The sequence below is a fragment of the Daphnia pulex genome, chromosome 4 (genome assembly GCF_021134715.1).
Source record: "Daphnia pulex isolate KAP4 chromosome 4, ASM2113471v1".
In the NCBI taxonomy this organism is placed as follows: Eukaryota; Metazoa; Arthropoda; class Branchiopoda; order Diplostraca; family Daphniidae; genus Daphnia; species Daphnia pulex.
In genome coordinates this window covers 3,428,938-3,455,654 of record NC_060020.1, presented here as the reverse complement: position 1 = coordinate 3,455,654, position 26,717 = coordinate 3,428,938, and the positions used below count along the sequence as shown (strand labels likewise).

Genomic DNA, 26,717 nt, shown 5'->3' with positions numbered 1-26,717 from the left:
CTGTGGCCCCCAGGGGGGGGGGGCCTGTCGCTTTCTCTACCGCGATAATAACATGATGCAAGTTATATGCAAGTTATTATTTGTTTGGCGCAGAAAGCTTGTTTTATCTAGCAGTTCTCGACTGTGTCAAACCTGACATTGATCAGGTTGCCTCAGTCGTATACTGCATGATTGAATGAAAACTCAAAAGACGACAGATCAAACTATTTGAAGTAACAACACAAAATACTGGCAGGCAAACAACACAAAATTTTCAAGTCAGGAATCAAGATGGAACAGCTCAGCTAGAACAGCACAGCAATTTCAGGGTAGCACCAGCGCAGCTACTTCTGGATTACACTGCAACCTCATGCTGCATACACCGGTTTAATCTGTCTTCGTCACACCTTTCACCATTTGGCTGCAACAAGGTGGCCAACAGCGTTAAAGAAGCGTTTGTAATACCTATTTAAGAAAATAAAATTATTTTTGAGAAACACAACTGTGTACACACTCGTCAGACAAAAGAATACAAAGAGTAACAGATAACTGCGCAGCCCAACAGAATAACTTTTAAATCTGATTCAAAATTTCTATAGTAGCAGAGTTAACTGGTCTACTCTCTAGTCATGTAAACTAAATCTGTAGTACTTTTGCAAGACATTTGATCAAAATAATTACTTTTTACTGTTGCATGGGATCATTGGGATGAGACGTACGCCTAAGAACAGGCAGCGAGACACACGAGGCACGCCATTTCGGCAATGTACAGGCAATTCCAAGTCTGAGTTGAATGATTTGGCAAATTGGTTTCTACGTGATAAATAACCTGTAACATTTTCACATAAACATTTTACAATCAATAACAATAGGAAATTAACAAGAAATACCTTTTAATTTTCATCGCGAGAAACGTCACAACCAGCAACCCATTTCTGCTGTGTCTTGGAACAAAATGGCCGAAATGCGTCCCTGAAGACACTCGCGCTATCTGGTGGACATTCCAGCCAACTTTTGACAGCCACCTATTGACAGCCATTAGATTCCTGTTCAAATGACTGAACGCAACGGCTGGATTGCTTGCTTTCAGAGACAGCCCGCAGCAGCTCAACTTGAATTCGACATGCCTTTCGGCTTTCACTAGCTGGCACGAAATGAATCAAATGAGCATCGACACCAGATTACTCCAGCAGCTTTCCCTATGACACAAATACACACACTTTTTAGTTAGCTTTTCAGACTTTTTAACTCTTTCAACATAAAAATCTATTATATTAACAGAAAGTGTTGGGGTCAAGACAAAAAATTAAACTTACAATTTTCTGAACCAAAGCATAATTTTCCTGCCTGTGGCTGTAAGGCAACAGCACCAACTGCTTGAGTAAAAAATTCAGAAAAATACACATGCTGGTAGTGCCCTGCATCTTTTCATGTGACTTCCCCAAAGTTGGTGAATAAACCTGAAGATTACCCATGGCCTTGATTATGTTCACATAGCTTCCTCTATGACAGAAGATACAGTTTATGGCATCAAATAAAAGTTAAAAATTTTTGAAGGAAGAATAATACCTTGTCTTGCTTGACTTGTGTGTCAATGCATTTTCTGTAGGAAACATGTTCAGAAAAAAACAACTGTCCCATCCCAAGCTATAAACATGAAAAAAAATTGAAACAAAAATTGAAAAAATTGCTAACTTCACTCCTCTGTGACGGTGACCGTTTTTACCTACCATTGCCCGTGTTGCCGGCTTTGGTCGCCATTTCTTCTCAGCGGGACACGCATATAGAGGGTTCGAACTTACAAAGCGATAATTCACTCAACGAGTTGAGTGTCCGGTGTGTGGGTTGAGTCAACGAGTTGAGACCGTTTGTGCAGAAAAACGAGACATTAGGCCAGAAACAGAGGTGAGGCCAATGAGTAGATCCAAGAAAGCGAGTTATCCATGGGGCCGTGATGGAAATCTTTAACGACATCGGGCTAGATGCTGTCAAGCGGTAGAGCTCTATTGGCCACAAAGATGAATTCCATCACCTTTGTGTTTCTAGATCTGTTGAAGATCTTTTTTGAGATTTGAATTTCTTAATTTGAATTTCTGATTTGAAGATCTGTTGAGTGAAATGCTCATTAGCTATGGTTTAGAGAGAAATAAACGAAATAAAAATGTCTCCTAATTACCTGGTGTCTTGTGTCTACAGAAGATTTTCTTTTTTAAAAACATCCAATATTCGAGTCGACAGTTGAGTGAAATTGATCAATCTCCTCTCTGACGAACCTGGAACATGCAGTCGAAAACTGGGCTGCCTTCTTCTACTATTCTTCACTTTTGGATAGATGTTTTTTTTTTCTCACTTGTTAGCATTTTCCCTTCAGCATCAATATTTTGTTGAACGATGAAGCATGTAACATGTTGAGTCCAATGTAGACTGGAGATTAGAACTCTTGCTATTTCAGGCTAGATATACTGTCCAACAGTTTACTTAGATATTTGTGGGGCTATGAATCGTGAGCATATATGGCTAATAAGGCTGAGACGTGAGACACTGAGACACTGAACGACTGAACGAACCATGGAACGAACTCTGAAGAGTGAAGATTAAACGTAAACATTTGCACTGCAGACGAACTTTCGTGACAACCAGAAAGCAGTGCTGCCAAGTGCCAATTTTTGAAGCTCCGATGCCGCATTGCCGCCCTGTGAAATGTGAATTACTCGGTTATCCTCTTATCCTAAATCCTAATAGGCTAATATCATTTACCATGCTAATATCCTGCAATTCTGCAAATAACCTTATTATTATTATTGTATGAATTAAAAGATATTACTTTTCACTATTGAAATAAATTCAAATTAATGCAAAGTACAAGCGAAGCGAATTAAATTAACAGCGGTTACCCCCGCTAGTTTGCGCTTAACCTGATTGCATGGTCATGAAGTATGGCATGAAGTATGTTCATGGCATGGGCAGCAACTCAGCATATCAGCGCGCAGCAGCAGCAGCGTGCCGTTTAGCAAGCAAAGTGCTTTAATTGTGATTTTTTTTCATTAAAAAAATCAAAATAGCATATGAGTATGACCTATAAAATTAAAAAATTAAAAAAATTACATTATATTAAAACAAACGGCAAATATCCTTTTCATTAAGGACTTAGAGTAAAGTTTAGTTCAAATTAAAATATCTTGCCTGCCTGTGTGTGCTTATAAACAGCATCACATATGGGTTTTTGAATTTCGAATTTTGAAAAACAAAGCTAACACGTACAATAATACTGCGTCACTGCTTGAAAACAACCTTCAATAGATCGAGTTAAGCAAATCAAATCGAATGAAGTTTATGTATTTTACCCGGAAGTTTTCATTACCTTGCGTGGTGCCGTGGTCGACTTAGGCGACATCTAGGATTTGTCAGACTTTTCCTCTTTTTACTCGCGGACCGACGATGGAGTAAAAATTGTGATTTGTTAGTTGACGTTGGTACTTGGTAGTCACAGGACTTTCTTCGATTATTTACTTATCCACTGTGTTCTTCTTCCTGGTAAGAGGGGTGTGACAGCAATTTCCCTTAACAATGCTAAAAGGACTTTCAGAATCATACTAAGGGAAAGTGATAAAATATCCCTTGTGGTAGTCATAAATGTAATTGTTGGGTGTAACCAGGCCTTCGGGTCACACACAGTACAGCGTTCACTGTTTACCGTTCCTGTTTTGCACAAACGCTTGTAGAATGTAAACGCGATGTAGAATGTAAATTAGCAGACGATAAATATTGTTGCAACATTCAAGTTTTGCGTAATTTGATACCAAGTAGTAATATAATTTGGTTATTACAAAATACAAAGTAAATAAAATTAACTAAAATAATAAAAAAATCCAAGTATTTACACTGATTGTTAAATGTGTTGTCATAGCCGTCTATTCGATTGAGACTATATAAGTGAAATATAATGAAAACAATGCGAAACATACAAAATTCCACAAATCGTTTAAAATATGATATTGAAATTGAGACCTGGTAAACCCACTTTTGAATCCACACAAAACTTATCAACATACACAGTTAGATCTATATCACACTCAAGTATCAAAAAGAAAACATAACGTACACATTTGACATACAATCACTGGAGAATACAATCCAGATAGCAAGAACTACGACTAGTGAAACGAGAGGGAAAGGAGAATAGACTAACACGTTATGCAGGCTAATGTGTAATCATACACTTAAGTAAGTAAGTACATATATGGATAGACGAATTTTCAGCCAACCAATCTTAATGGAGAAACAAGCGTCGTCCAATACGAAAATTAATAATAAACATTTGGTATCAATTATTTGCAGTCTGATTGGTGAACATCGCAGCGCGTTCTAAAAGATCAACATACAAACGCACAACTGTGGACGAATTCCACATCTTAAATGTACAGAAAGCAAAAGAGAAAAAAAAAAGACACGTTATACCATCAGCTCTTTCTCGTGATTACTTTTTTTGCTCACGGAGTTGTTGTTGAACTTGTTTTAGTAAGGGAAGTTTGTGACGTTTGGGAAATCTGCGAGTCGTGTGAATCCCGGGCTTCAACTTTACCCTTTCCTCCTTTACCCAAGCGTCTGAGGTCTTGACTTCGACTAAGACCTCCCACAAGAGCTGTACGATAAGTGGATTGACGCCCTTTGGTTTTCCGGCACACCAAAATCCTGTTACGGATGGACCTTGCCACCTTAGGATTGCAGGTGTAGGCTAACAGAATGAAAACACCCTGAAGCGAACACAGGGCAACAAACACGTACCACAAAGGCATAAAATCGGCAGCCCCAGCAATCAAACCAGCTAACCAAGAAAGACCCATAATCAGAGCAAGTCGAACGTACAAGCCTAACTGTTTGCGCGAACTTGCTTGGTTGCTGGAGGTAGGAGATTTCGCAGTGGTACTACGGATCATGTAAGCCGAACTGATAAAAAGCAATAGGTTAATGGAGAGGATGACGGCCAACGGAGCGGCGAAATAGATCAGAATCGCTTTGCGTTGACCGAACCAACACACGTTGCGACCAAAAAATGGGCGGTATTCTGTCGGCATCCAGGAAAAAGCATCCGTGTCAACGTACTCAACAGCCACAGCTGCGGCTACAATTAATCCAGGTAGCAACCAGGCGTACATCGAATACAAAATAAACTTGCCCCACTGCTGACCGGACGAAGAACACCTCAGCTGAACGGTAGCCAATCGGATAGTGCGCCACACATCCCACGCTAAAACTGATGTCCACCAGAAGGCAGAGAGAAAGAAGTAGAAGGTGCACAATGCAACTGCTACACAGATGTTGCCACCAGTGGGAACAAACTGCGCTATGATGAAAGAGCCGTATGCAGCAAAGAGAGCCAACGATAAAGATGCCAAATTTCGACCGGATAAATTGCGTAAATCGGGACTAATGATGAACGCAATTAAATGGAGAGCTAGACACACTTCAGATAGTCCCAGTCCAGCCACCGTCACCCAACCGAGAACTGGATCAAACTTGGAAACCAACGTTAACCCCTCGGCGCAGATCAAAATTCCGTCTTTCGATTTTTCGTATTGACCCACTTCATAGGGTTTTTCGTGTGAGGGGACATAAAGGGTGCCGTTTTCCAGCCATTCTACTTCGTCTTCCGAAAGAAGAAATTTAGGACACGAAGTAAAATTCGTCTCTGTCGAACTCTGGGCGTCATCGGTCATGTTCACTGGAATTATCGAATTGAAAGTTGTCGTCGTTGTCGGAAAACCTTCGTTTTCCATGGTGGAAATCTCAGTTGAAGGATCAGCAATATTCAGTATAATCTCCGGCAACTGAGGGGCTGATGAGTTGGCCAGTTCTTCGGTATAAAAACCTTTAGAATCCTTTTGCTTAGGAGATACGAATTCGTTGGCGTCGGTAACTGCTGTTACATCATCGGCAATGGTTGTAGTAGTACTTGTTGTAGTAGTAGTTGTTGTTGTTGTGTCCGATAAAGGATTAGGGGGTAATCCATAACAACGTCCTTCGCGATAGAACGTGCCAGGTTGTGAACAATAAACGGTACGACACTTTCGCGAAAAGGGATCGTAAAGTTGGCCATCCAGGCAACTTTTTTCTTTTCCAACAATTCCATTGCCGTCGTTGTCTTTCAGATCGAAAAGAAGGGCGAACGCGGAAGGATTAAATTCGCGTGCATCCGGCAATTTACGAAAGGTTATGCCTGGTGAATTGCACGACAGTTCCTCTGGTAGGACACCGTTGCAAATTGCACAGTGGAAGTTGCGGTAGATTTCTTGCGGTGTGTACACGAAGGACGTGTACGATAGGCACTTGCTGCGAACGTCTTCATCTTCCCAATCCAAGGGACATTCGTTCATCGAAGGTTGGCAAGGCCGCAAATAAGACTGCAGGTCATCAGGTAGGGCCGGATCAACAAAGCAAGAATGAAACTGTTCACCTTTGCCGTCGATATCGACCATAAGTCCCCACATCTTCTGTTCATTATCCCACTCGATCTATTTCAACAATGATGCAAGATCAAGTTAAAAGACGAGGAGAAAGATTAAAAAGAAATTATTGTCAATTTACCTTGGAAGCCAGAGTATCTTTGTTCATTGTGTTAAGAATTGTGCTCCCAGCTAATATGGAGTTGCACTCCAATCTCGGATTCCTGTTAAAAATATGGCATTCATTAAAATGAAAGATGATAAGGAATGAAGGAGGACCATATGTATTGCACATGTTTTCTTATCTTTGCTAATTGCTTTCATACGTACCAAAAGCGAAGGGAGGATGACTGGCTGTTGGCGTAGGCCACATCTTGATGGCATTGAGCGCAATTCAGATTTCGATAAGTAACACCGGAAACCTGACTCGTCACTGGCATGTGATTAATGGGGTCCAAATGGACTTGCCATTCAGCTGGTTCCGTTTCACAGGCATGCGCCACAACAGGATCATTCCAATCACTTGGACATTTATTGACGATCCAATTGAAGTTATATTGCATTAGATGCAAACAGGTGAAGCGAGCTCCCGCTAGTCGTTGCTGGTTAGGTTCAAATCGTTTTGAATCCGGACAGCAATCACCAAAATTTGTGCACGAATCGTCGCAAAGACAATTGCGTTTGGTCCAGTCTGGGGAATCGCTAATTCGGCTCACCTGTCAAATGATTTGAAGCAGATGGAAATATTAACACAAACATCAAAGCAATAAGGAAGCATCACATTTCCAAGAAAAGATAAAGGACGTTGCCCTTTAACCAATCCTGCACACATTTTCGAAGAAGTAGATAAAAATATAAAAAGAATGCTAATAACACTGACCTTATCTGTGCGGCAAGTGTCCTTGGGAAAGCAGGAGGCGTTTGAATGTTGGATGTCTCTTAGGATGGATGACCGCAGAGAAGCGTCGTCTAGAATGATGTCACTCGATTGCACCAACGCCGCAAAAGTGGCGCAACTCACCAACAACAGTAACCGTATGCAATACATTTTCCAGGTATTGATCAGGAGGTAAGTTCGACGAACTAGCTGAAGTCGACGAAGAATGACGACGACCAACAGCTACGCCAGTAGTACGCCTAGATGTTAACTAGTCCACGAAAGACAAACGTATGAACTTAGTTTGAAATTCGAATACAACAGCAGCTAAAGATATATCACTTTCTCGCACATAGATAAAAAGATGAACCTTCGCTTTCAACCGGTGATGCCCTACTGGCTATACACGAACCCACCAAAACACAGACCAGCAAAATGACTGAAAAAAGGGGAGGGTCACAAGACGTTTCTAGTAGCCTACGGGGAGTGATTCAAAAACCAAAGAATTCAGTTGACCTACTTTCATCATCCCAAAACAAACTTTCTAAATCTCCGGATATCTTGCAAGAAGGAAACCTCTAGTAGCTCACCTCCCTACGAATTTCGTCTAAGTGTGCAAATATCGATAAGATCAGTTTCTTTAATTAGGCCAGCTTCGATTAATCTGTGTAGGAATCAAGTAGGCTTAATAGCTAACTATCATTCGTTTCTAACCTACATAACTCTTCTTTTATAGATTATTGGCTTATTCTAAATTTTTACGCTGAGAACATATTAGTTGCGATCGCTCTTTCTGGGATTTTTTTTCTTTTTTTAGATCAGCTGAATAATTTGTGAAATGATACACTTGACATCATTGTCATAAGTCATAACCGGTGTGGTGATTGCGCCATCTTATTGCGACGAACATATCACAGTTTTAATTTCCTGTCGGAAGGGATTGAAACGAAAAAGATGCAAGCGGAATTGGTGACCTAAATCTGTGGCATTACAGACGCCGCATCCGAAAAGGTCTGAAACTAGAAAATCTTACAGCATCAACTAACTATACCAATTATAGACTTGTTGAAAACATAAGTTGGGATCATTTTTACTAACGTCATTCGTCATTATCTTTTGCAAAATAAGAAAGAAAAGAACATTGTTTGTTTAACAACAGATTTAGTGCAATAAAATGAATATAAACACAAATAAATTTAAATAAACGGGAAACGAATTGAGGTCACCTCGATGTAAAAGGAGGAAAACTCGGGGGAAAAAAAGAAAAGTTTCGAGAGGAAAAGTTAAGATCCGGGATCTTATTTTCTATTTCTTTTCAAGTTTCATACCTGAGTGCAATCTGTAGTTTGTTCTGCAAGGAATATTGTCCTACTCTTTCCTTTTTGCCCCTTAATTCCTAACTTTCATGTGTTCTCACTTTCACTGGTTTTCCCCAAATCCGGTGTCAACGTCATCTGAATCAACCAGCCAGAAACCTGAGTACATTGGATTCTTCGAAAATGACATAAATTTTTTGGTTTCTAAACTTTAAATACCCACACTAGAGATAAAATAATAATAATTAAAAAATCAACAAAAATTTTACTTAACTTACAGAAAAAACAAAAAACTGGGCGCACTTAATCGCATTTGAAGGCAAACTTGAGACAAATCTTCTTTCGTGACTTAATCTAGAATATGAAATCCCTTCCTTTCTACATCAACTTTAATATTTTAACTTTGTGTTCTTTCTTTTTTCATGTTTTTTTCGCCTATCTGTTTCCTACAATTATAGTGTAAAGAACATGAACCGTGTGGTCTGAATGAAATCATCTCTATTGGAAATGACAGTTTGTCCCAGAATCAAGTTTTCTTTATATCAACATCCCCCAAGCTACGGGAATCAAAACAAAACAAATGATACTGTCAAATTCCCATTAGTTATCGTTTTGAATCACGAATTTTCCGGCAGTTTAAATTTCACGAAAACGCATCAGTTATTGGTGATTTGAACGCACTAATCTCGTTTTTCAAATCTTGTCAAAGCATAGGCGTTGCACGCAGCGGGAAAAAATGTGTCATTGCGTGAATTCTCCCAGTATTGACTGTTTTCGAAGTGTGCACCTTTTTGTTATTTACTTCCGCTTTAAACCATTTACAAAAATAGATTTTAAAAAGAAAAATAAAGGTCATTATAATTAAGCTCTACCCATCGTAATCCATAGTGAAACAGACGATTGAAGCTTTCTCTACTTTTCAGTCTTTCAAGCGCATGAAAGAGAGAACCCGGAATAGCTTTGAGGCATGTAGTATATCTACCTCTTTTTAGGTCAACATATCTGGCTTTACTGCAGCTGTGATGGGAATAAAAGGCTCGAGTCACTGCGCTCAATGAATTTTTATTTTTAGGATTTTCCCCGATACTATGTACCCGGCGCACAGCACGTGAACTTAACTATTCTTTCCACTTCTCATTTCTGATTCTTTCTATACTTTGGCAGTACATTTAAATAATGAAAATGAGATGGGTGAGAATACGGGATATCCGGAAGGATGTCAGAAGGATAGGTAACTCCAGTTATACCACAAAATTGTTGTGTAGCTGGGTAAGCACTTGATTCGTGCGAAAACTTTGAAACTTGAGTCAAAACCAAAGGAAATAATTTCATTTAAAATACGGTACTTGGAAATGTAGCGGTATTTAATGAAGTGCCAGAATGATACATTACAACTATATTCAAGGCATTTCCCATTTCCATCCAAAAATTGGTATTTTTCAACTGTTTTTATTCAGTTTCGACTGAACATATTGACCACATTGACCACACTCCTTTTCCCGTTAAAAAACCAGCTATTAAAAATATTTTAAATGTACCTTTTTGCAAGAAGTTATCGTACTGATCGAGATTGAGTATAAACCCAAAACGAAACAATGGTAAAATTGACATGAGATAATCAATGATTGAGTTTCCAAATTCGAAAGACAAGCTAGACACCTTCGTCTTCTCTCAAAAGTATCCCAAATACGATGAGAGATCAGGAAGAGATGACGATTGATTAAGGCAATTGTGACCACAGTAAAATATAATATTGCTTTCACGACAACATTTCTGGAAAATTTCATGCCACAGCAGGCTAAGCTACATGCTCATTCTATATTCTGTACGCTTGACCGATTGCTCAACTAGTATTACTGGTTGTTGGTTTTGAACAGTTCCACTATGTGGATTTCTAGGTCACACAGGTCTAAAAAACGGGGAGGTGAACGAACGTAGCGACCATCAACTCACAGCTCGGCCACGGAAATGGCACAGCATGGTGAGAATAGAATACGAACGTTTTTGTCGCAAAGAAAACACAACTGAAAATCAACTAATGGCCGAACGTCACTTAAAACTTCTTTCAGATGAATTTAACTTCAATAAATGCTTTTTCACTAAGAGCTTTGACAAAAATGTTATCTGAAACAAGCGCTAGTATCTTTTTCTTTCTCGATTGCCCACAATTTTCTTACAATAATATGATCGCAACAAAAAAGTAAGAGAAGATGTCACATACCTTTTGACAGTAGATAAATGTTTCTTGACAATTGGGATTCACTTCACAGGAGTGGAAATAGTCCAAGTCACAACACTCAGCAGACAGAAATGTTTCTGTTACATTTACATATTAATCCTTGTGTACTTCACTAATCAGACTTTCTTCTAGCACTTGCAGTGTGATTGGAACTTCACTGTGTCATTACATCAACGAAGCAATTTTGATTTCAACAATTTCAAAGACTGTTAAACAAATTTAACTGACGTGGTAGGTAGTCGCTGGTTGAGTGGTAACTGAGGAAGAAGTAGGTGGGAAAGGTGATAGAAAATGCATTGAATTTCTGTTCCGGAAACACACACCATATTCCGCGCCATCTAGTGCACATTAGTTAAAAGCCACCTTAAAAAGCAAAAAGTCTGTAAAAAGAAAAAGAAAGCTCATTTTAAAGTTTTTGAAAAAGCCTTTTCTAACGACTCGTGAAATTAACCATAGCTAACAGAATAAGCTTACACTAAATCACTAACACAAAATAACACGGCAATCTTAAATGCTTGTTGTACAAGACCTTGATAAAGGAAAAACTTCATGGGCTCGGTAAAGACTAAAGATTCTGAGAATACATTTGATGCAATTAGCCACCGAGCATTAATTGTGGTAAACAAGTTAACACTGTAGTATTTCAAAATACAACCAAAATAATCAGATTCATAGCTTACCAATTTCTTTTCTAGTACCACAAATTCATAGGACAACCGACACAACAGAGAATTTCAAACTGTCTAGATCTCGATTCTCGAATCACATGTCTGTCGTTACCTAAGGAGAACCCTTCGCCATCTATTGTACGATGCAGTATCTTTCATCAAGATTCTCGGAAACTATGGAAACCAGATTCGTCTGCTAATGAACACACACAGTCAAACACATTGGTTTGTAGAAAATTTCACAAACGTAAAACAGGAAACAAAATAAACAGAAATGGCTTCTAGTCGCCTAGAAAGAATAGGAACTATATATACAAGGTAAGAAGGATGTTTTCTTTGTAAATATTTTTCTATCATTGAAGGAAAACTAGTAACTTTAGCAACTGATTTCACTTTAGGGTACGAGGTCTTCTTCGTTCCGGTGCTATGAAACAGGAGGATAAACCAGTATGGTACGACGTTTATGAAGCATTTCCTCCAAAAATAGAACCTTTTCATGGTAGAAAAGTCCCTGACATGGCTGTTCGCAACATCCTTTACCCAGAAGACATTATAAGAGCGTAAGCTTACACTTCAGCTTCACATTTTTTTACGAAAAGTAATTTTGACCATTTAATCTTGAATCGGTAGGAAATTCTACGAAAGATATGGTTCATCTGGGCAAATTTCGCTGACAAACAAGTATCCTACACCTTGCCAAAATTTTTTGGATAAATATAGGGAAATGGAAAAAGACTATGCAGATGAAAATGAACTTTTTGAAGCTGTTGTAAAAGTTCTACAAGAAGAAAAATCAATGTTTTCTTCGTCCAATGAACAACAAAGCCGTGATACCAGTATGGCTTCCATGTTCACTTCAGTTAACAAAGAAATATCTCAGAAGTCTAAAATTAATATAGCCAATGTGTTATCTGAGAAGTAGTTTTTCCCCTGTTCTTGTGATAGTATATAGTATTGAAAGAAAGACATGAATAAAATCATTTTTCATCTTCTACATATGTTTTATTTTCATAAGATGTTACAGAACAACAGTTATGGAGACTGGCGATCGAATTACAATTTATTACTTCGTGTAAGTCATTCTTCTTTTGCGTCATACAATTACGAATTCATCATCAAACCTCATGAGTTATGTCATCAAAACGTTATTAAACTACTTACTGTTTGTGGTGATATTTTTGAAATAGAGAGCTTCGGACTTCATGTTATACGTCAAATATTGCGATAAAAATTATTTTTAACAAACGCGAAAGTAAAACAAATAATGTGAGAATTATAAATGGAGAAGTGAAGCGACAATCATTCCATCAAGGCACGCAGGTCGGCCGGTGTGGTAAGCGGGATACGTGGGCAGCAGGAGCGATAACCCTGCGCGATGACCTGACGGTAACGGATGAGTTGGTATAAAATGTCTGAACGACCACCTCGCGCGGACTGCTCACCTCGACGACGGCCTGGGTCGGCTCAGCCGATTCCGAGTCGCCGGCATGTCCTTGATGAGCGCCAACAGCCAGTCGCTCGTCGGGCAAGTAGACAGTAGTTGTGGGGCTGGAAACGAGCCCGTCGACGGACAACGAATAAATACAAATATCCATCTCGCTATGCAAGTCCAATCCGCTCAACACTGCTTTCGTCCTCTGGGCGTTTCGCCCACGATGAGCTTCTTGGCCGTTTACGCAGATCTGTTTAATAAAAAAGACATTTTCAAAATTACTTTTTACTCTTGTTAAAGATTTTAGATATTTACCAGGTATCCGACGCATTCAGAGTCTGGTGAAGGTAACCAGGCTATCACAAGTCCATCATTGCCGACCTTGCGTGTAATTTTAAGATCGGAGGCTGCAAACGAAAGTGAGGTCCATATTAGGCTATTTCCTCATCGATAACGAAAATTAGCTTTTATTATATTTACGTGGGGAAAGAAGCGGATCCTCCTCGGGCAGAACGGTTACAGTTGTCTGGCGGCGGACTACTTTATTGTGGGGGATGACGACATCATAATTGCAGTTAGGAGACGCCGAGGGCTGTTGTGATATGAGGCTACAACCCTCAGTCGTTACGTCGGTCTGAAAAAAATACGAGGCATCGTAATCTCAAATGTTGAATGGAGATGGCGAAAGGTGTGCAGTTCACACACATGTCTGGACTCGTTACACACATAGCGGTGGTTAGAAACAAAGAAAGGATGGGCATGGGTTTATAGTCAGTCCGTACCATTGCCGTGAGTGGTTACATAATTTTTGGTCAAAAATAGAAACGAAAATCGCCATCACCCGAAACGAGATATAGAGAGATTTAGACGAGTGATTTCTGCGACAGAGAGGAGGCAGACATAAAACCAGAAGAAAAGAAGATGAAGACGAAAAATAAAGATGAAGAATATGAACAAAGAAAATTGAATGCATAATAAGACGAAATTATTTCAAATCTTTTACCAGATCAATCGGGGCTTCCAGCATGGAGCAAACGCGATCGATATCTTTGTCATGCGTGCGATGTTGGTTCGCGTCGTAGTCGCCGTTAGTGGCGATCTTGCGGATATGCGCCGCCGTTTCAATCAGGTATTGACGGGGCGCGTTGTATTTGAGTTGGTCGACCAAGATTTGAATGACCTCATCTTTCTTCTGACTGTTGACAACCGAATTGAGCAAAAAGTGCTTCTCGGTTCGAAGCTGCGACAACTGAGCTTCCAACAGCGCAAAATTCTCGTTCTGCGAAAGCCGAAACAATACAAACGTTAATTGACATTTTAACTTCAACCCCGACAATCGGTTTTTTACCTCGTGAATCGAAGGTGATGTGGAAATTCCCGACTCGTCGTTATCTTCGGCCGTCGCTCCAGTCAGATGCTGCGTTTCCAGATAACTCTCCAACGACTCGAGCACTTTGAAATGTTCCTCAAAGACGTTGTTGCAGCCGTCCACAACGGTCGGCGTCGTGGGCAATGAAATTTCTTGAAAGTCGTCCAGCGTAGCAGCGGTTTCGCTCGTGGCGGCGACAGGTTCGGGTGACATGCAGCCTTCATCCGACTCGATTTCTAGCAGCTCCTCAGTTAGCGGTTTGGCTGTCAAATAAGAAAATACGTATGGTAAAATTACAAAAGGGGATTCAGTCGAACCAATTAATATTGATGAAAATCAACTTACCCATGGCGACCATAGACATGCTCATCATTTCCATCTGAGCTTGGGCCAGTCTGTTATTTTCGGCCATTAGATTGCCATTTTGGCAACTCTTCTCGTCTAGGCTCCTCTGCAGAGAGTAAATCGTGTTCTGGTATTCGACGATCTTCTCGCGAAGTTGGCAGTTAAGTGACTCGAGCTCGTTCAGCTGCGCCAGAGAGGTAGTGAGCTGCGAACGCAACTTGGTCACCTATTTTGAACAAGATAATTAGAAATTTCATTGGACTGACTCAACAACGGGCGATTAGTTCTGCTAGGCAACTGACCTCGTTTCTGAAGGAGGTGTCGTCCTTATCTAATTTGGATTGCAACTCCTTGACTTCTAACTCTAAACTGGCGATGGTCTTTTGTTCGGCCTCCAGTTCGTTCCTCATGAGGCCCAATTGACTGTCCCTCTGCTCCAGTCGTTGACGCCAGGTCGCTTCATTTTCGCGACACTTGTCCAGCTCTGTTTTCATCAACTGAATTTCTTCGCGATATCTTTGCTCTCTGGATCAAAGTAAAAAAAAAGCCCGTTAAAAGAGTTATATCACGGAAAACAATCTGTGAAAACGCTTTGATCAAACCTGGTGGAAAAGCGGCGTTCCGTATCTTGGACGGCTTGATGCAAGCTTCGTTCACGTTGCTCATACTCTTCCAGCCGGCCGTGAAGTCGTTGGCAATAGTCTTCCAACTCTTGGCACTTGCCGACCTGCAACGACAGAGCGTCCTTCTCCTGCTCCAGTTCTAAGTATTTTATCGAATTATTAGAACGTATTTCTTAGATTACGCCATCACTCAGGCAATTAGATCGAATTGCGCCATACCTTGTATTTTGATTTCGAGACTTCCATCCATGTCGTAGCTTTGGTGACTTCCAGTCGGATGATTCAACTGGATCCTTAGTTCGTGTTCTATATGTTCCAGCTCTCTGATGCGCTGCAAATGCTTCTCTTCCATGTGATGGACGAGCCCGTCTGCCTGTCGCAACGTCGTCTGGAAGGCTTGCTCCATATCGGCGAGATCGACTACACGGACTCTCAGTTGGCCCAGCTCGTTGCAAATTCCGTGAAGCGAACTGATCAGCGCCTGAGTGAACTCCATGACCGACGTTTTGGGCATGTCCGTCACATTGGCGTAGTCTTTGACTTCGTGCCAGACCAGCTGGAGACATTCCTTGAGCGTGGAGAGCTCGTTGTTGTTGAGTTCGCGGGCCGTTTCGAGTTCCCGCTCGAATGCGCGGCAGTTCTTCTGCAAAATCTCTTCGAATTGCCGCTCGCGCTCTTGAAACTGGCGGCCCAACAGTTCCAGCTGCTGCACCGATTTCGTCGTTTCGTCCCGACTGGCCTGGAACTTTTTGCGATGGCTGGCCTTCTCCTTCTGCAGGATTTCAATTTGCTGGACGTAGTAGCTCTCAACGTCGCGGAATTCCTCCAGGGTCATCACCTGCCCATCCGTCTGGGAATCTTCTTCCGCAAACATGGGCCGTTCCTCGTAGAACTGAACGCCCTGATCTCGATAGGACTTTTCTTCTGCGCCGGCGGAATGACAGACAATCAAATCAGTTTGGACCGCAAAATCCTGGACATCCGTCATTGCCGTCTGCACGGATTTATCTTCCAACTCGGCGGGAGACATTTGAACTTCCTTGTCTTCGGTCACTCGGCCGCAAAGAGGCAACGGGACCGTCACCCGGATGCTGACATCGCCATTGTATCCATCGCACTCGACGGCGTCCGTCTGAGTGGATCCATCGGTGGAATGATGGTGGTCCTCTTCGAAGATGCCACTCTCCTGCAGCTGCCAGTCCCAGTTGGAAGTCTCACTGGCGACGGGACTCTTGTGGGCCAGTCGAGACTGGCAGACGCCCAACAGCGCCTGAAGCTGGGCCAGCACGGTTTTCTGAGACGGATCATTTAGCGAGGAGACCATCAATTGCAGTTCTGCTTTGACCGACGAGATCTTTTCGCCCTAAGGAACGCCGCAAAATACACCGTTACAACAATGACTCAATTGCCGACACTCAATTTCCCCCAAAAGATGTCGAAATCAGCTGGAAAATTTTAAAAATAAAATCAATTACCAGGTAGTCAGAGTCCAGTGACGATCCGCTGCTGCACGGGCTTCTGGGCAAGATTGGTGACGGACATTCGACCATGAGTGAAGCGAGCGACGTAATGCCCGAATCTCCGACCGATACGTCATCCGAATCCGTGTCGGTGCAGACATCCTTACGATCGCGCTGATCGGTCGAGCACTGTGACGGCGCCTATTATTCAAAAATGCACAAATGCGAAACTATTCAATTAAAGAAACCCGGCGAGCGTGGCTAAATAGTCTCCAAAACCAAAATAATAAATAATAAGCGCACCCTTTCTTGGATCTCTTCCAATTCGAGAATGCGGAACTCGAGCAACTCGTTCTGATCTCGCGCTTCGTTCAGCTCCGCCTGGACAGATTGGTGCCTGTCTTTGGCCTCCTCGAGACGTTTGACCAGGATGGCCATCTGCGTTTGCTGGATGTGCTTCTCACGAACGAATTTGGCCTGGATTTCCAGCAGAGAAGGAACGACCGTCGGGCGTCCGGCGTTGGCTCCGTCACTGGCCTCTCGTTCGCGATTGTTTTTCAGCTGCAGGATCTCCTCCAGGTCACGGATTCGGGCTCTGGCCGCGTTGTAGTCAGCCTGCAGGGTGGCGTAGTTGACATTGGCCGCGTCGGCGTCGGAAAAACACGTCAGCTGGCGCAACTTCTCGTGGAGCAGTTGGTAGTTGCGCTGCAAATCGGAATGCTCCCGCGACAGCTGTGAGAACAACACTTCCAATTCCCGTCGCGTGTCCTTTTGTAGTTACAAAAAATATAAAAAGAAAGAGAAAATGGAGAAGAAAATTTACAATCATGTGAAACTAGGAATGTTCAACAAAGCGAAGCAGACGACGTCGCCGAGCTAAGAATTTCTAATAAAGGATTATTTGTAGACTACAATTCAATCTAATCATCAATCTAATCTCCTTGAGTACTACTATGCAGTTGGTACACACAGCACAACAGTTTCCTCGAACCGTCGTATAAACCGGTGAAATCTGAATTCCAATTCATCACGCCAACACAATCGATCAAAATAATAAAAGGGGAAAGAAGAAAAAAACTGGAACCAGTTTCCGCTGATATTCGTGAAATTCGAATTATGCACGGGGCTTGAAATTGCTAGCCGTGCGTATAAGATGAACTGACTTTTTTTTCAACGTTTTTGCCGAATCTGAATCCAATCTACCCAACACTTTGGTGAAATAATAAAAAAAATATAAGAAAAATCAATGAAGGCTCGGCGGAACGACTAGCCTCTTTCGTAATTACATGGCCGTTTTTTAAAAGTCTCATTCTCGCGGTTTCCTCCCATATGAGCCATAACTAAAACACGCCAGTCGTTTAAAAAAAAAATAAACGCTTGTTTGGCAGTTGGAATATCTGCCATTGGGAAAAAGTAGTGGTTCAACGGTCAAAAACCATCGAGCCAACAACAACATAAACCTTAATGGGCACATGAAAATAAGGAGACAGTAAAAAAGAACAACAAGATTTTTGGTGTTTTCTTATTTGACTGTGTGTGTGTATACCTCGCTCCAGGCCGAGTCGGAAGAACAGGACGTAACGCCCGAGGTAGCGGCCGGAGACAAGGAACCGTCCGAGTCGGCATTGCCATCAGAGCCCAGGCCGTCCGTGTCGACTTCGAGCAGTGGCGGCAGTTCCCACATGGAGTAGTAGCGTTGCTCTTTGCGCAATTTCTGGATTTGTTGGACGTACTCCATTCGCCGCTGCTTGTCATTCTAGTTTTATCAAATAATAAAATAACCGGTTAGAAGAAAGTGGAGCTTCATCACACCGACTGCGATTCGTCCAACTCTACACGCACACACACACAATCCAAAAAAAGATGATGTTGGGCGAGTTCTTACACGTTCTCATTCAAATAATTCCCCCCAAAAAAATACTTGGACCCGCCCAGCTCGCTGGAGATTCTTAGTCGAGTTTTAAGCTCTGCTCTACTCTCAGAAAATATCTCTTCGGACTTGTCAATATTGCTGAGCTCCCTTGCACGTAATATGTGAAGTGGCCGTACTTCTCTCTCCAGCCCCAGTCTCTTGTGTTCCCATTCTGTCAGGATATCCCCATGCACACAGCAGAGTCCTGGAAACCCTTTGAAGCGTAACGAATGACGACAGCGTGTGGTCATCATCAGTCGCAGTCGTGTGTGATACAGCAAGGTGAGATCCGTGTGTGTCTGAGCTGCTTGATTGCTGTGCATGTGCTGTAGACGAATATGCGTCAACCCGAATATGGTCAACGGGCCAGTTAAGAAACTGACAGTGAAAGGCGTGGAGAAAGGTGCAATAGATTTACATATTAGACTGGAGAAACTCTTGGCGAGAAAGGCCGGAGAAAGGAAAGGAGTGCATTATTTGATTGTTACACACGACCATATGTCCTTATTTGCGGGAACTGAGAGTCGTTGCTGTGGACAAACGGGTGGTGGATCGGTACTCGCTTGATTATTATGTCAGGTGAACAGGTGAAACTCGATCAACAACAACAACAACAAAATAAAATAAAAATAATAAAAGACTTGCCTTGGATGGCGAGCCTAGTTGATTAACGTTGGGTCTCGTCAAACTTCTCTTCAAATTGGTTGTGTCGGGTGCCGTCGACATATTTCCACCGGCCGGCTGTTGCTGGAGATTCTTGACTGTTTCGGCTAATTCTTGGCTCTTGACAGCCAACTGGACGTTGCGGGTCAGGACCTGTTTGTTCTTCTGGCGCAATGAACCTTGCTGGCGTTCCGTCTCACTTAACCGGCGGAGCTAAAGTCAATTCCATTATGACAGAAAGAAAAAAGAAAGAAAAATAAAACCATCAGTCAATTTGAAAGAAAAAAGAAATCAACCGCCATATGTTCGCATATAACAAACGAATTTACAAAGTAAAAATCTAGATTTAACATTTTAGCCACGGATCCTACTGCTAATATTTTGGTTGAGAACACAGACGACATTTTACGACTTGGAGAATACACACACACACCCAAGAGGTGCCAAATTTCACAAAATGATTGCTGGGCCATCCCGTTAGTAGGTTAAATCTTCCCTGAAACGTTTTCCGCTTTTGTTTAGTCTGAGGTACTGAATTATTTTTGTTTTGTTTTTTTCTGGTGGAGTCATCAGAAGAAGATTTAACATGACATTTTACACCAATTAACGCTATTGAACGTCGGCGGATGTCGTGTCTTAATGCGGTGCTCTCGAGTCGCGACCTCGGCACCGTAAAATGAAAAAAAAAAAAAGAAGTTAAAAAGGAAATAAAAGGAAAATAAAAAAGAAACGAGGACAAGACGGGACTTATTTTGATTCATCTTCCGACATTTTTCCGCATTTTTCTAATCATAAATTCTTGCCTTTCTCCCCCACTTCGTGAAAACAATCCCTTGAAATGACATCAGTCTGTACACGCCTCCTCCTCCCCACAAAAAAACCTCAGCCAAACCCCCAGCGGGCAACCCGAAGCACCCCCCAACAACAACAACAACAGCAACAACAACTTCAACTCGGCGCGCCGAGATCACGGTTTAATGATAGTAAGAGTTTCATCCATAAATTGCCGGAAACGTGAGAAGGCGTAGCAGCTATTGTTGTCTCTCCCCTGTTGTTGTTGTTGTTGTTGTTGCTTCCCCCCGATGTCAGTGTGTCACTCACACGCGACACACACAAGGTCCATGGGAAAAAACACGCGGAAGGAAGAAAAATGGTGGTGAACTGTGTGTGCAGCTTTTTGGCAACCAGGAAGACGCACACACACGACCCGTCACGAAGGATAACGGAAAGAGTTACGAACAACTAAAAGAAGCAGGTGATGAATATAGTTGAAGAGACGTGACATTATTATTACCAGTTCTTTTTTCTCGTGAGCGAAGGTGTCTTGCTGATGCCGCATCGTCTCCCGAAGATCATCCACCAGGACTTGGAGTTTGCGTTCGCGGGCAATCAGTTCGTCGCGCTCATTGTGGTTGTGTTGTTGACCCTGCCAAAAAATAAAAAAGTTGAGAATTAGATTAGCAACATGTTAAATCGAGGGCGGAACTTGATTGATTATTCAGCAGCAGCTGCTGCCGCTAAACATTTTAATGGACGACGCCAAATAAGCGAGCCAATTCGCTCCAATTCAAACTGACATTCCTCCGGCCAACAAATGAGGTTATCAGCCACAAAGCAGCGAAATAATAAAACAGAATGGGGTTTGTCCACTTCTTTAAAAGTCGCGAACCCTTGGGCGTCAAAGAGATGTTCTCCAAGTCTTGGAAAGAATCCGCATCTCTCTCGGAAGACGAGACAGGTTTTTCTCATTGCGCATCTGATGCTGGTTATATACAATTCGGTCAATCGTCCAGTCCAGTCCAGCAGAGAGAGACCAGATCACTTCTTTTTTAGAAAATTCCTTCCCAAAATGGAGTTTTGGAGAAAATGTTTTCACAGTGAAATTTCTTGTTTGATTTTTTGGCCTGACATGTGTGAAGGAGAGTGGCGAACGAAATGGACAAACAAGGAGAAAAAGAAAAACTCCCCTCGCTGTGAATAATAACAACTCGATTCGTGAAAAAGTCTCAAATGGAGATCGACTGAATGTTGTTGTTGTTGTTGCAGTTGCTGGTACTATAAGGCTCTGGTCGGGACCGGAGGGAGGCTAAAGTTGTGGGTCAGTAGGAGAGAATAAAGACAAGAAGGAGAGAAAATAAAAATACTGAATGCCTCTTTTCTTTTTTTTTTTTCTTTTTTCGGGACAAGACCGTAAATGGAGTTCCGCTTTTGCCATCTGGGTAACGGCCCTTGTTTCGCTCTCCTCAATTTGTATTTATTTCTTTTTTCCAACTTTTCATTCTCCTTCTTTTCTTCTTCTTCTTCTTCTTCTTCGTTTTATTTCCTGACTTTTAAAAGTCATTTAGAAACTGAGAAGGAATTCGCGCGGGTCAGCCCCGTGACCGACAATAACGCGCCGAGTCCGAATTGTTCAAATAAATACCCACGATCACGAACGGAATAGGAAAAAGAAACAAGTTCACGGCGCCCACCCTGCGATATCGTAACGACCGCGCATCAACAAAAAAATCAGGGAAATGTTATGAATGGATAGGCGCCGTTAGGGCCGTGATTTAACGATCATTGACATTCATCTCGCCCCACCAGAGTGAGACGCATATAAAACGAGCGTCGACCGGGACGCTAGGAGGGCTAGGAGGAGAGAGCAGCTGTGACGATGCTGGGTCCCGACCAGTCCCGACTCAACAAAAGACTCGAGAGTCTGAGATGATAAGACGTACCTGACAGACGAGAGCCGATAGTTAAGACGGAAATATTTCCAAACAAAAATGAAAGAAAAGTTGAGAAAAGAGATGGCGGTTCAAGTAGAACGTTGCACTCCCTTCTTTCGAACCATATATTTCAAACTGCAGCAGCAGCAGCAGCTCAAGTCTGCCGCAGCGTGAGCTGAGCCGACTGGCGAGATGGAGAATGGCGTGCTAATGACCAGGTGTTCGCGCGCCCCGGCCGTAAGAACCCAACCGTTAACTTGTCGGCCCTATTTCATCACGATCTCTCGTTGTTTTCTTGGGTTGGACTTGTGTTACTTTAGATTTTTCCCAATTTTTGTTTTTGTTCTCTTTTTTTCCGTTTTCAAATTAATATTTACGATTTTGGGTTTTGCAATTGCAAGTCAAGAGAGAGAGATGGTGATTGCACTAGGCGTCACTCCACTGAACAGCGTGAGCGGGAAGAAAAACAAAAAATGACAAAACTCGGCCAGGGCTGACTCTAATTTCTCTCTACCCCCTTCTAAAAGAAATCCAACCTAACTCTTTTATGACGACTAAAATGTCAAACACAAGATTTGATTAAGATGGGAACTCACCAGAAATGTTTCGACAGCCAACAAATGAGAAATCCTCCCGTTTGGGATTTTTCGATCGATGGCGACAATTTCACAAGACACGGAAAACACACGACACTAATGGAATCGAGTCACTAATTTGGAAAGGCGAATTCACCGGTGCAAAAGTATATAGACTGGGTATATACTGCCGTACAGGTGTGTGTGAGGCTTTTCTAATTTAGCGGTTAGAATGCGGAGAGATAGAGAGAAGGAGAGAGAGGTGTTGGTTATAGTTGCGCACTGTCGGACGGGCGGAGCGCGACTGAAGGTATACACAACCTGCGAGCCGGGCATTGTCAAGGAGCCTCTCTGCTCAAAGGAAATAAGGGACGACGCCACTCGTTCCAACATAAACACAGGTTCAGCCTCCCTTCTTCTCCTGTTACCTGTTTCTCTTCTCTTATCACGCTTTCTCCTCTCTCTCTCTCTCTTTCTCCTAGTTCGCCTTTTCCTTGTCCTCCTCCCGTTCACTTGTGCATAGCTCAAGACTTAGGACGGACCGAAAAAATATAAAATAAAACGCCTCTAGTTGTTTGATTTATACGACGAGATTCCTGTCTGATCGCCTATTCCCGCTCGGTAGTCCATCTTCTAAAGTTACAATTTTTGTTCGTAATGCGTCGTCCGGCCGCTCTTTTATCTTTGAAAGGCTCAGGCCAGCGGAATGGAGACCAAAAAAATAGAAAAAGAGAAAGACATCACGGCGTCTATAATAATAATCACTGAAGGGGGAGAGAGATCATCATTGGAACAGTGAAAGTACATTCAGTTGTATAGTCTCCCGATAGCGCCGTCGATTTCCCGTTTCTATCCATTCAGACAAAACACAAAAAAAGAGCCCAGCTCTTTATTCTTTTTTTTTTTTTTTGAAATTCGAATCTCTTTCATCGTTTCACCTGTTGCTCCTATCGAGGCAACGCAGCACGACTCGCCCCCGAGAGTAGAGACACTAAGAAGACAAATAAACTGGAAATAAAATGCGGCTCTCCAACAGTCATCTCCCTCTCCCCCCCTCTACCATTATCTATTAAGTGAAGTTATTCAGCCGCGTTGTTGTTGTGGAACCGGAGAAGACTTTGAAATAACCAAAAAATAAAAATGAAAATGTCTGAGGAGCGCAGGAGTTCGAGGGTCGTCTACAAGGGTCGACTGCGTGATACCAACATTTTTTTTCTTTTTTTCTTTTTCTGTCTGCTCCAATCGACCAGACGGGAGAATTTTCATAATAAAAGAAAGAAGAATATATAAAAAAATAAATAACTAAGAACGTCAGAGTGGGGGGGGGGGGGAAAGAAGAAAAAAAGTTGGCAAAAAAAATATAAAATAAAATAAGATTTCAGCACGCAAACACGCAAGCTAGACATTTCCACACGCGAAAAAAAAAGAGACCACTGAATTCAGACATTTTTTGAGTTGACGTCACCCGCCAGTCAGAGAGTCAGGTGGTGCATAGTTAAGAGAGAGAGAGTATTGTGTGCTAGAGGCCAGTGTCGCTACTATATAGTTCTCAATTCAAAGTCGTTAGAACCGCATCATCTGCAGAAAGAAAAGAAAAGAAAGAAGAACTGATTGCATTTTATGACCCGACCGCCGTCCATTTTCCTTTCCCCGTAGACCGGCCAGACGATCGTGGAATTTGGGAATGGACACGCAGAAATAGGCGAAACGAGCTCGTCACCCAACTTCCAATCTAATAGCTTTGTATGTGTTTTTCTTTTACAGATATATGTCTGTAAAAATGTACATAAAAGATGTCGAGGGGATTAACACATTACTTGGTATTAGTACGGTGGAAAAAAAGCTTTTTCTTTCCAAGAAATCCTACCTCATCATGGCAAGACCATAAAGAAAGAAATAAGACGACAGCTTTATAGAATGGTATATACTATAATAAGTAGCACGAAGCTCTCTACCGTGTGACCCATGACGACACACGTCAAAAAGAGGCGCCACCCTAAAGTGGTGGAAGTACTGGGCGACACCAAACAAACGCTGCAACAAATCAAAGTAATAAAAGAAATATTTGCCTTCGACACGGAGGGAGAGAGGGTCGCACCTGAGAATCAATAGAATTTTCTAGACAATAATAACCCAGTAAAAAATTTCACCTCCTTCAGGAGACATTAAACCATCACATGAGCTTCCGAAGGGAGGGAGCGGGGGTTTCTATTTTGGCCGTTGCAAAAACAAAAAGATTAAGAGGAGAGAGCGACAAAAGAACGAAGAAGAAGAAGAGAGAAAACAGTTTGTTGTTTAGCGTGTCCTCGAATGGAGAGATGGTGGTGGCCCCCACCATTCACTTGAATCAACAACAAGGAGCTCGGAATACATGTTACAAGTGATACACGCTCATGTCTAAGAGAAAAATGGTGGTTGCCTAATGGCTTAAAGCAAAAGCGTCTGTTCGGACGTTTTGCTTTTAATTCGTTTGTCTGCTGCTGCTGCTGTGCTGTGCTGCCAGTCCCTTGAAAGTTTTCGTCCTTTCTATTTTCTCCATCGCATGTTGCGTGGATGAGGACCCATCCATCAACTGGATGTGATGCCTCATGGTAATAAAAGCCTTGTTCATCGGCTTTTCATTTCAGAAAAAAAGAAGAAAAAAAAAAGCTTTTTCTTCTTCTTCCTCTTCTTCCACTTGTGGAGAAACTCGACAAAATGCGGCGGTTGTACAAACATCGGGACACATGAAACCGAACCGTGAGAAGGTGAACCGCATCTCTAATAATGGCAGACGACGCTCAATAAGCACCCGGCACTTTACCTGATGGGATATATAGGCCTATACTCTACACGCCAGAGGATGATGGCCCGTCACCTCGGTCGCACTTATTTCGTGACGGGAAAAAGAAGGTAAACGCAAAGTCTAGTCTTAATAGCCCCTCTTCATCATCATCGGTGCGTGATGATGATGCAATAGGTCTCCCGATACACAACGTACACACAATCTCTGTCCAAAAAATATGAAGGAATAGAACACAGAACACAGACGTGAGGCCCACAGACAAGCAACAACACGATTCGCTAACAACCCGTAATAACCACAATGGGTATACCCTCCCCGACGACTCTCAACCGCCCGTGCCTGTTTGTGTGTGGCGCGGTCAAAGCCATACAGTAGCTGACGACTCAGCAGCAGCAGCAGCCGCAGCGATTTTTAATGTTCATTGGAGAGAAAGCTCCGGATATTATAACTAACTTATTAATAGCGTGTGCGCCAGCCTCTTAGCTTTTTGCCTATTCTTTCACGAGGCTTTCTTTGTTTGCTTTTTTGGGTTCTTCTTTATTTTGTGATTTGATTTAAGCGTCGATTTTCTCGTCTGCTTCGGCGTGAGTCGAACACGACAAGACAATAGACGAGCCCACACACACACACACGCGCGGGGCATAGCAAATCGAACGATTTTGGGAGAGTCGAGTGGCTATGCTAATTCCATCAGACAAGTCGTAAAAGGTCGAAAATGGTGATTGGAAGAAATTGAATTGGGAAAATACAATCAATAAATAAATAAATAAAATAAAAGGAAAAGACTTACGGAAAGGCTGCCACGGCTGGCGGCCGTGAGGAGTGACTGCTCGAGGATGTCGCGGAATTGCTGGGCCCGTCCGGTTTGCACGCGCAGCTCCGATTCCAGGTGAGAAATGACACGATCTTTGGTCCGGGATTCCTCACGCTGCTCGTCGCCATTTCCGACACGTAACAAAAAATGTTGAAAAGAAAAAGAAAGAAAATTAGAATGAGGGCATGACCAATTTGAACCGACATTTTTGTGAAAACAAAACAAAAAATCAAGAACAAACGTCAATCTTATAAGAACAAGATATCAAAATGACGTGTAACACATATTTCTCTCTCTCTCTCTCTAGCTCCTTCCTGACTTGGCTCCGGGACTTGACTATTCACTAATAAGAGCCCAAAAGGAATTTGTTTTTTTGTCCTTTTTCATTTTTCAAATGAGACCGAACCACAGAGATAAGGACGTTTAATATCGGCCGGCGGTTATGTAGAAGCTACAACAACCAAAAACCCCAAAATTTCATTTCGTCAAAAATAGGGGTAAAAAAC

At 42.2% G+C, this 26,717-nt stretch overlaps 3 protein-coding genes and 2 long non-coding RNA genes across 10 annotated transcripts in view; 1 reads left to right on the top strand and 4 right to left on the bottom strand.

Annotated features, from left to right (window-relative positions):
- Positions 1–338: 338 nt before the first annotated feature.
- Positions 339–855, bottom strand: LOC124192499. Its single transcript, XR_006873729.1, has 2 exons — positions 661–855; positions 339–444 (listed from the first exon to the last, which is right to left on the bottom strand). It is a non-coding gene; the product is annotated as an uncharacterized LOC124192499 (long non-coding RNA).
- Positions 856–1,300: 445 nt separating this feature from the next.
- Positions 1,301–2,649, bottom strand: LOC124192498. Its single transcript, XR_006873728.1, has 4 exons — positions 2,156–2,649; positions 1,706–2,085; positions 1,549–1,626; positions 1,301–1,482 (listed from the first exon to the last, which is right to left on the bottom strand). It is a non-coding gene; the product is annotated as an uncharacterized LOC124192498 (long non-coding RNA).
- Positions 2,650–3,873: 1,224 nt separating this feature from the next.
- On the bottom strand, positions 3,874–11,640 carry LOC124192485. Its single transcript, XM_046585837.1, has 6 exons — positions 11,535–11,640; positions 10,837–11,234; positions 7,303–7,570; positions 6,753–7,138; positions 6,565–6,646; positions 3,874–6,491 (listed from the first exon to the last, which is right to left on the bottom strand). The coding sequence occupies exons 3-6, from the start codon at positions 7,468–7,470 to the stop codon at positions 4,470–4,472; spliced, it is 2,658 nt and encodes an 885-aa protein (XP_046441793.1). The 5' UTR covers positions 7,471–7,570; positions 10,837–11,234; positions 11,535–11,640; the 3' UTR covers positions 3,874–4,469.
- Positions 11,641–11,680: 40 nt separating this feature from the next.
- Positions 11,681–12,516, top strand: LOC124192495 (probable 28S ribosomal protein S23, mitochondrial). Its single transcript, XM_046585853.1, has 3 exons — positions 11,681–11,840; positions 11,921–12,082; positions 12,153–12,516. The coding sequence occupies exons 1-3, from the start codon at positions 11,797–11,799 to the stop codon at positions 12,442–12,444; spliced, it is 498 nt and encodes a 165-aa protein (XP_046441809.1). The 5' UTR covers positions 11,681–11,796; the 3' UTR covers positions 12,445–12,516.
- LOC124192483 (protein MLP1-like) overlaps positions 12,503–26,717 on the bottom strand; it is a 28,872-nt gene continuing 14,657 nt past the window's right edge. For 2 of the 6 annotated variants that reach the window (XM_046585830.1, XM_046585832.1), the window contains exons 5-19: positions 26,188–26,325; positions 20,621–20,752; positions 19,309–19,539; positions 18,298–18,507; positions 17,055–17,519; positions 16,767–16,952; positions 15,511–16,654; positions 15,271–15,430; positions 14,971–15,193; positions 14,669–14,894; positions 14,303–14,586; positions 13,958–14,233; positions 13,435–13,588; positions 13,270–13,361; positions 12,503–13,204 (exon numbers count right to left, since the gene is read on the bottom strand). In XM_046585830.1, the coding sequence (XP_046441786.1) occupies positions 12,830–13,204; positions 13,270–13,361; positions 13,435–13,588; positions 13,958–14,233; positions 14,303–14,586; positions 14,669–14,894; positions 14,971–15,193; positions 15,271–15,430; positions 15,511–16,654; positions 16,767–16,952; positions 17,055–17,519; positions 18,298–18,507; positions 19,309–19,539; positions 20,621–20,752; positions 26,188–26,325 (4,296 nt within the window). In that variant the 3' untranslated portion in view covers positions 12,503–12,829. Of the gene's footprint in view, positions 13,205–13,269; positions 13,362–13,434; positions 13,589–13,680; positions 13,833–13,957; positions 14,234–14,302; positions 14,587–14,668; positions 14,895–14,970; positions 15,194–15,270; positions 15,431–15,510; positions 16,655–16,766; positions 16,953–17,054; positions 17,520–18,297; positions 18,508–19,308; positions 19,540–20,620; positions 20,753–22,633; positions 22,940–26,187; positions 26,326–26,717 lie in introns of those variants that run through there. The other 4 variants (XM_046585833.1, XM_046585834.1, XR_006873725.1 and 1 more) reach the window with 4 other exon arrangements.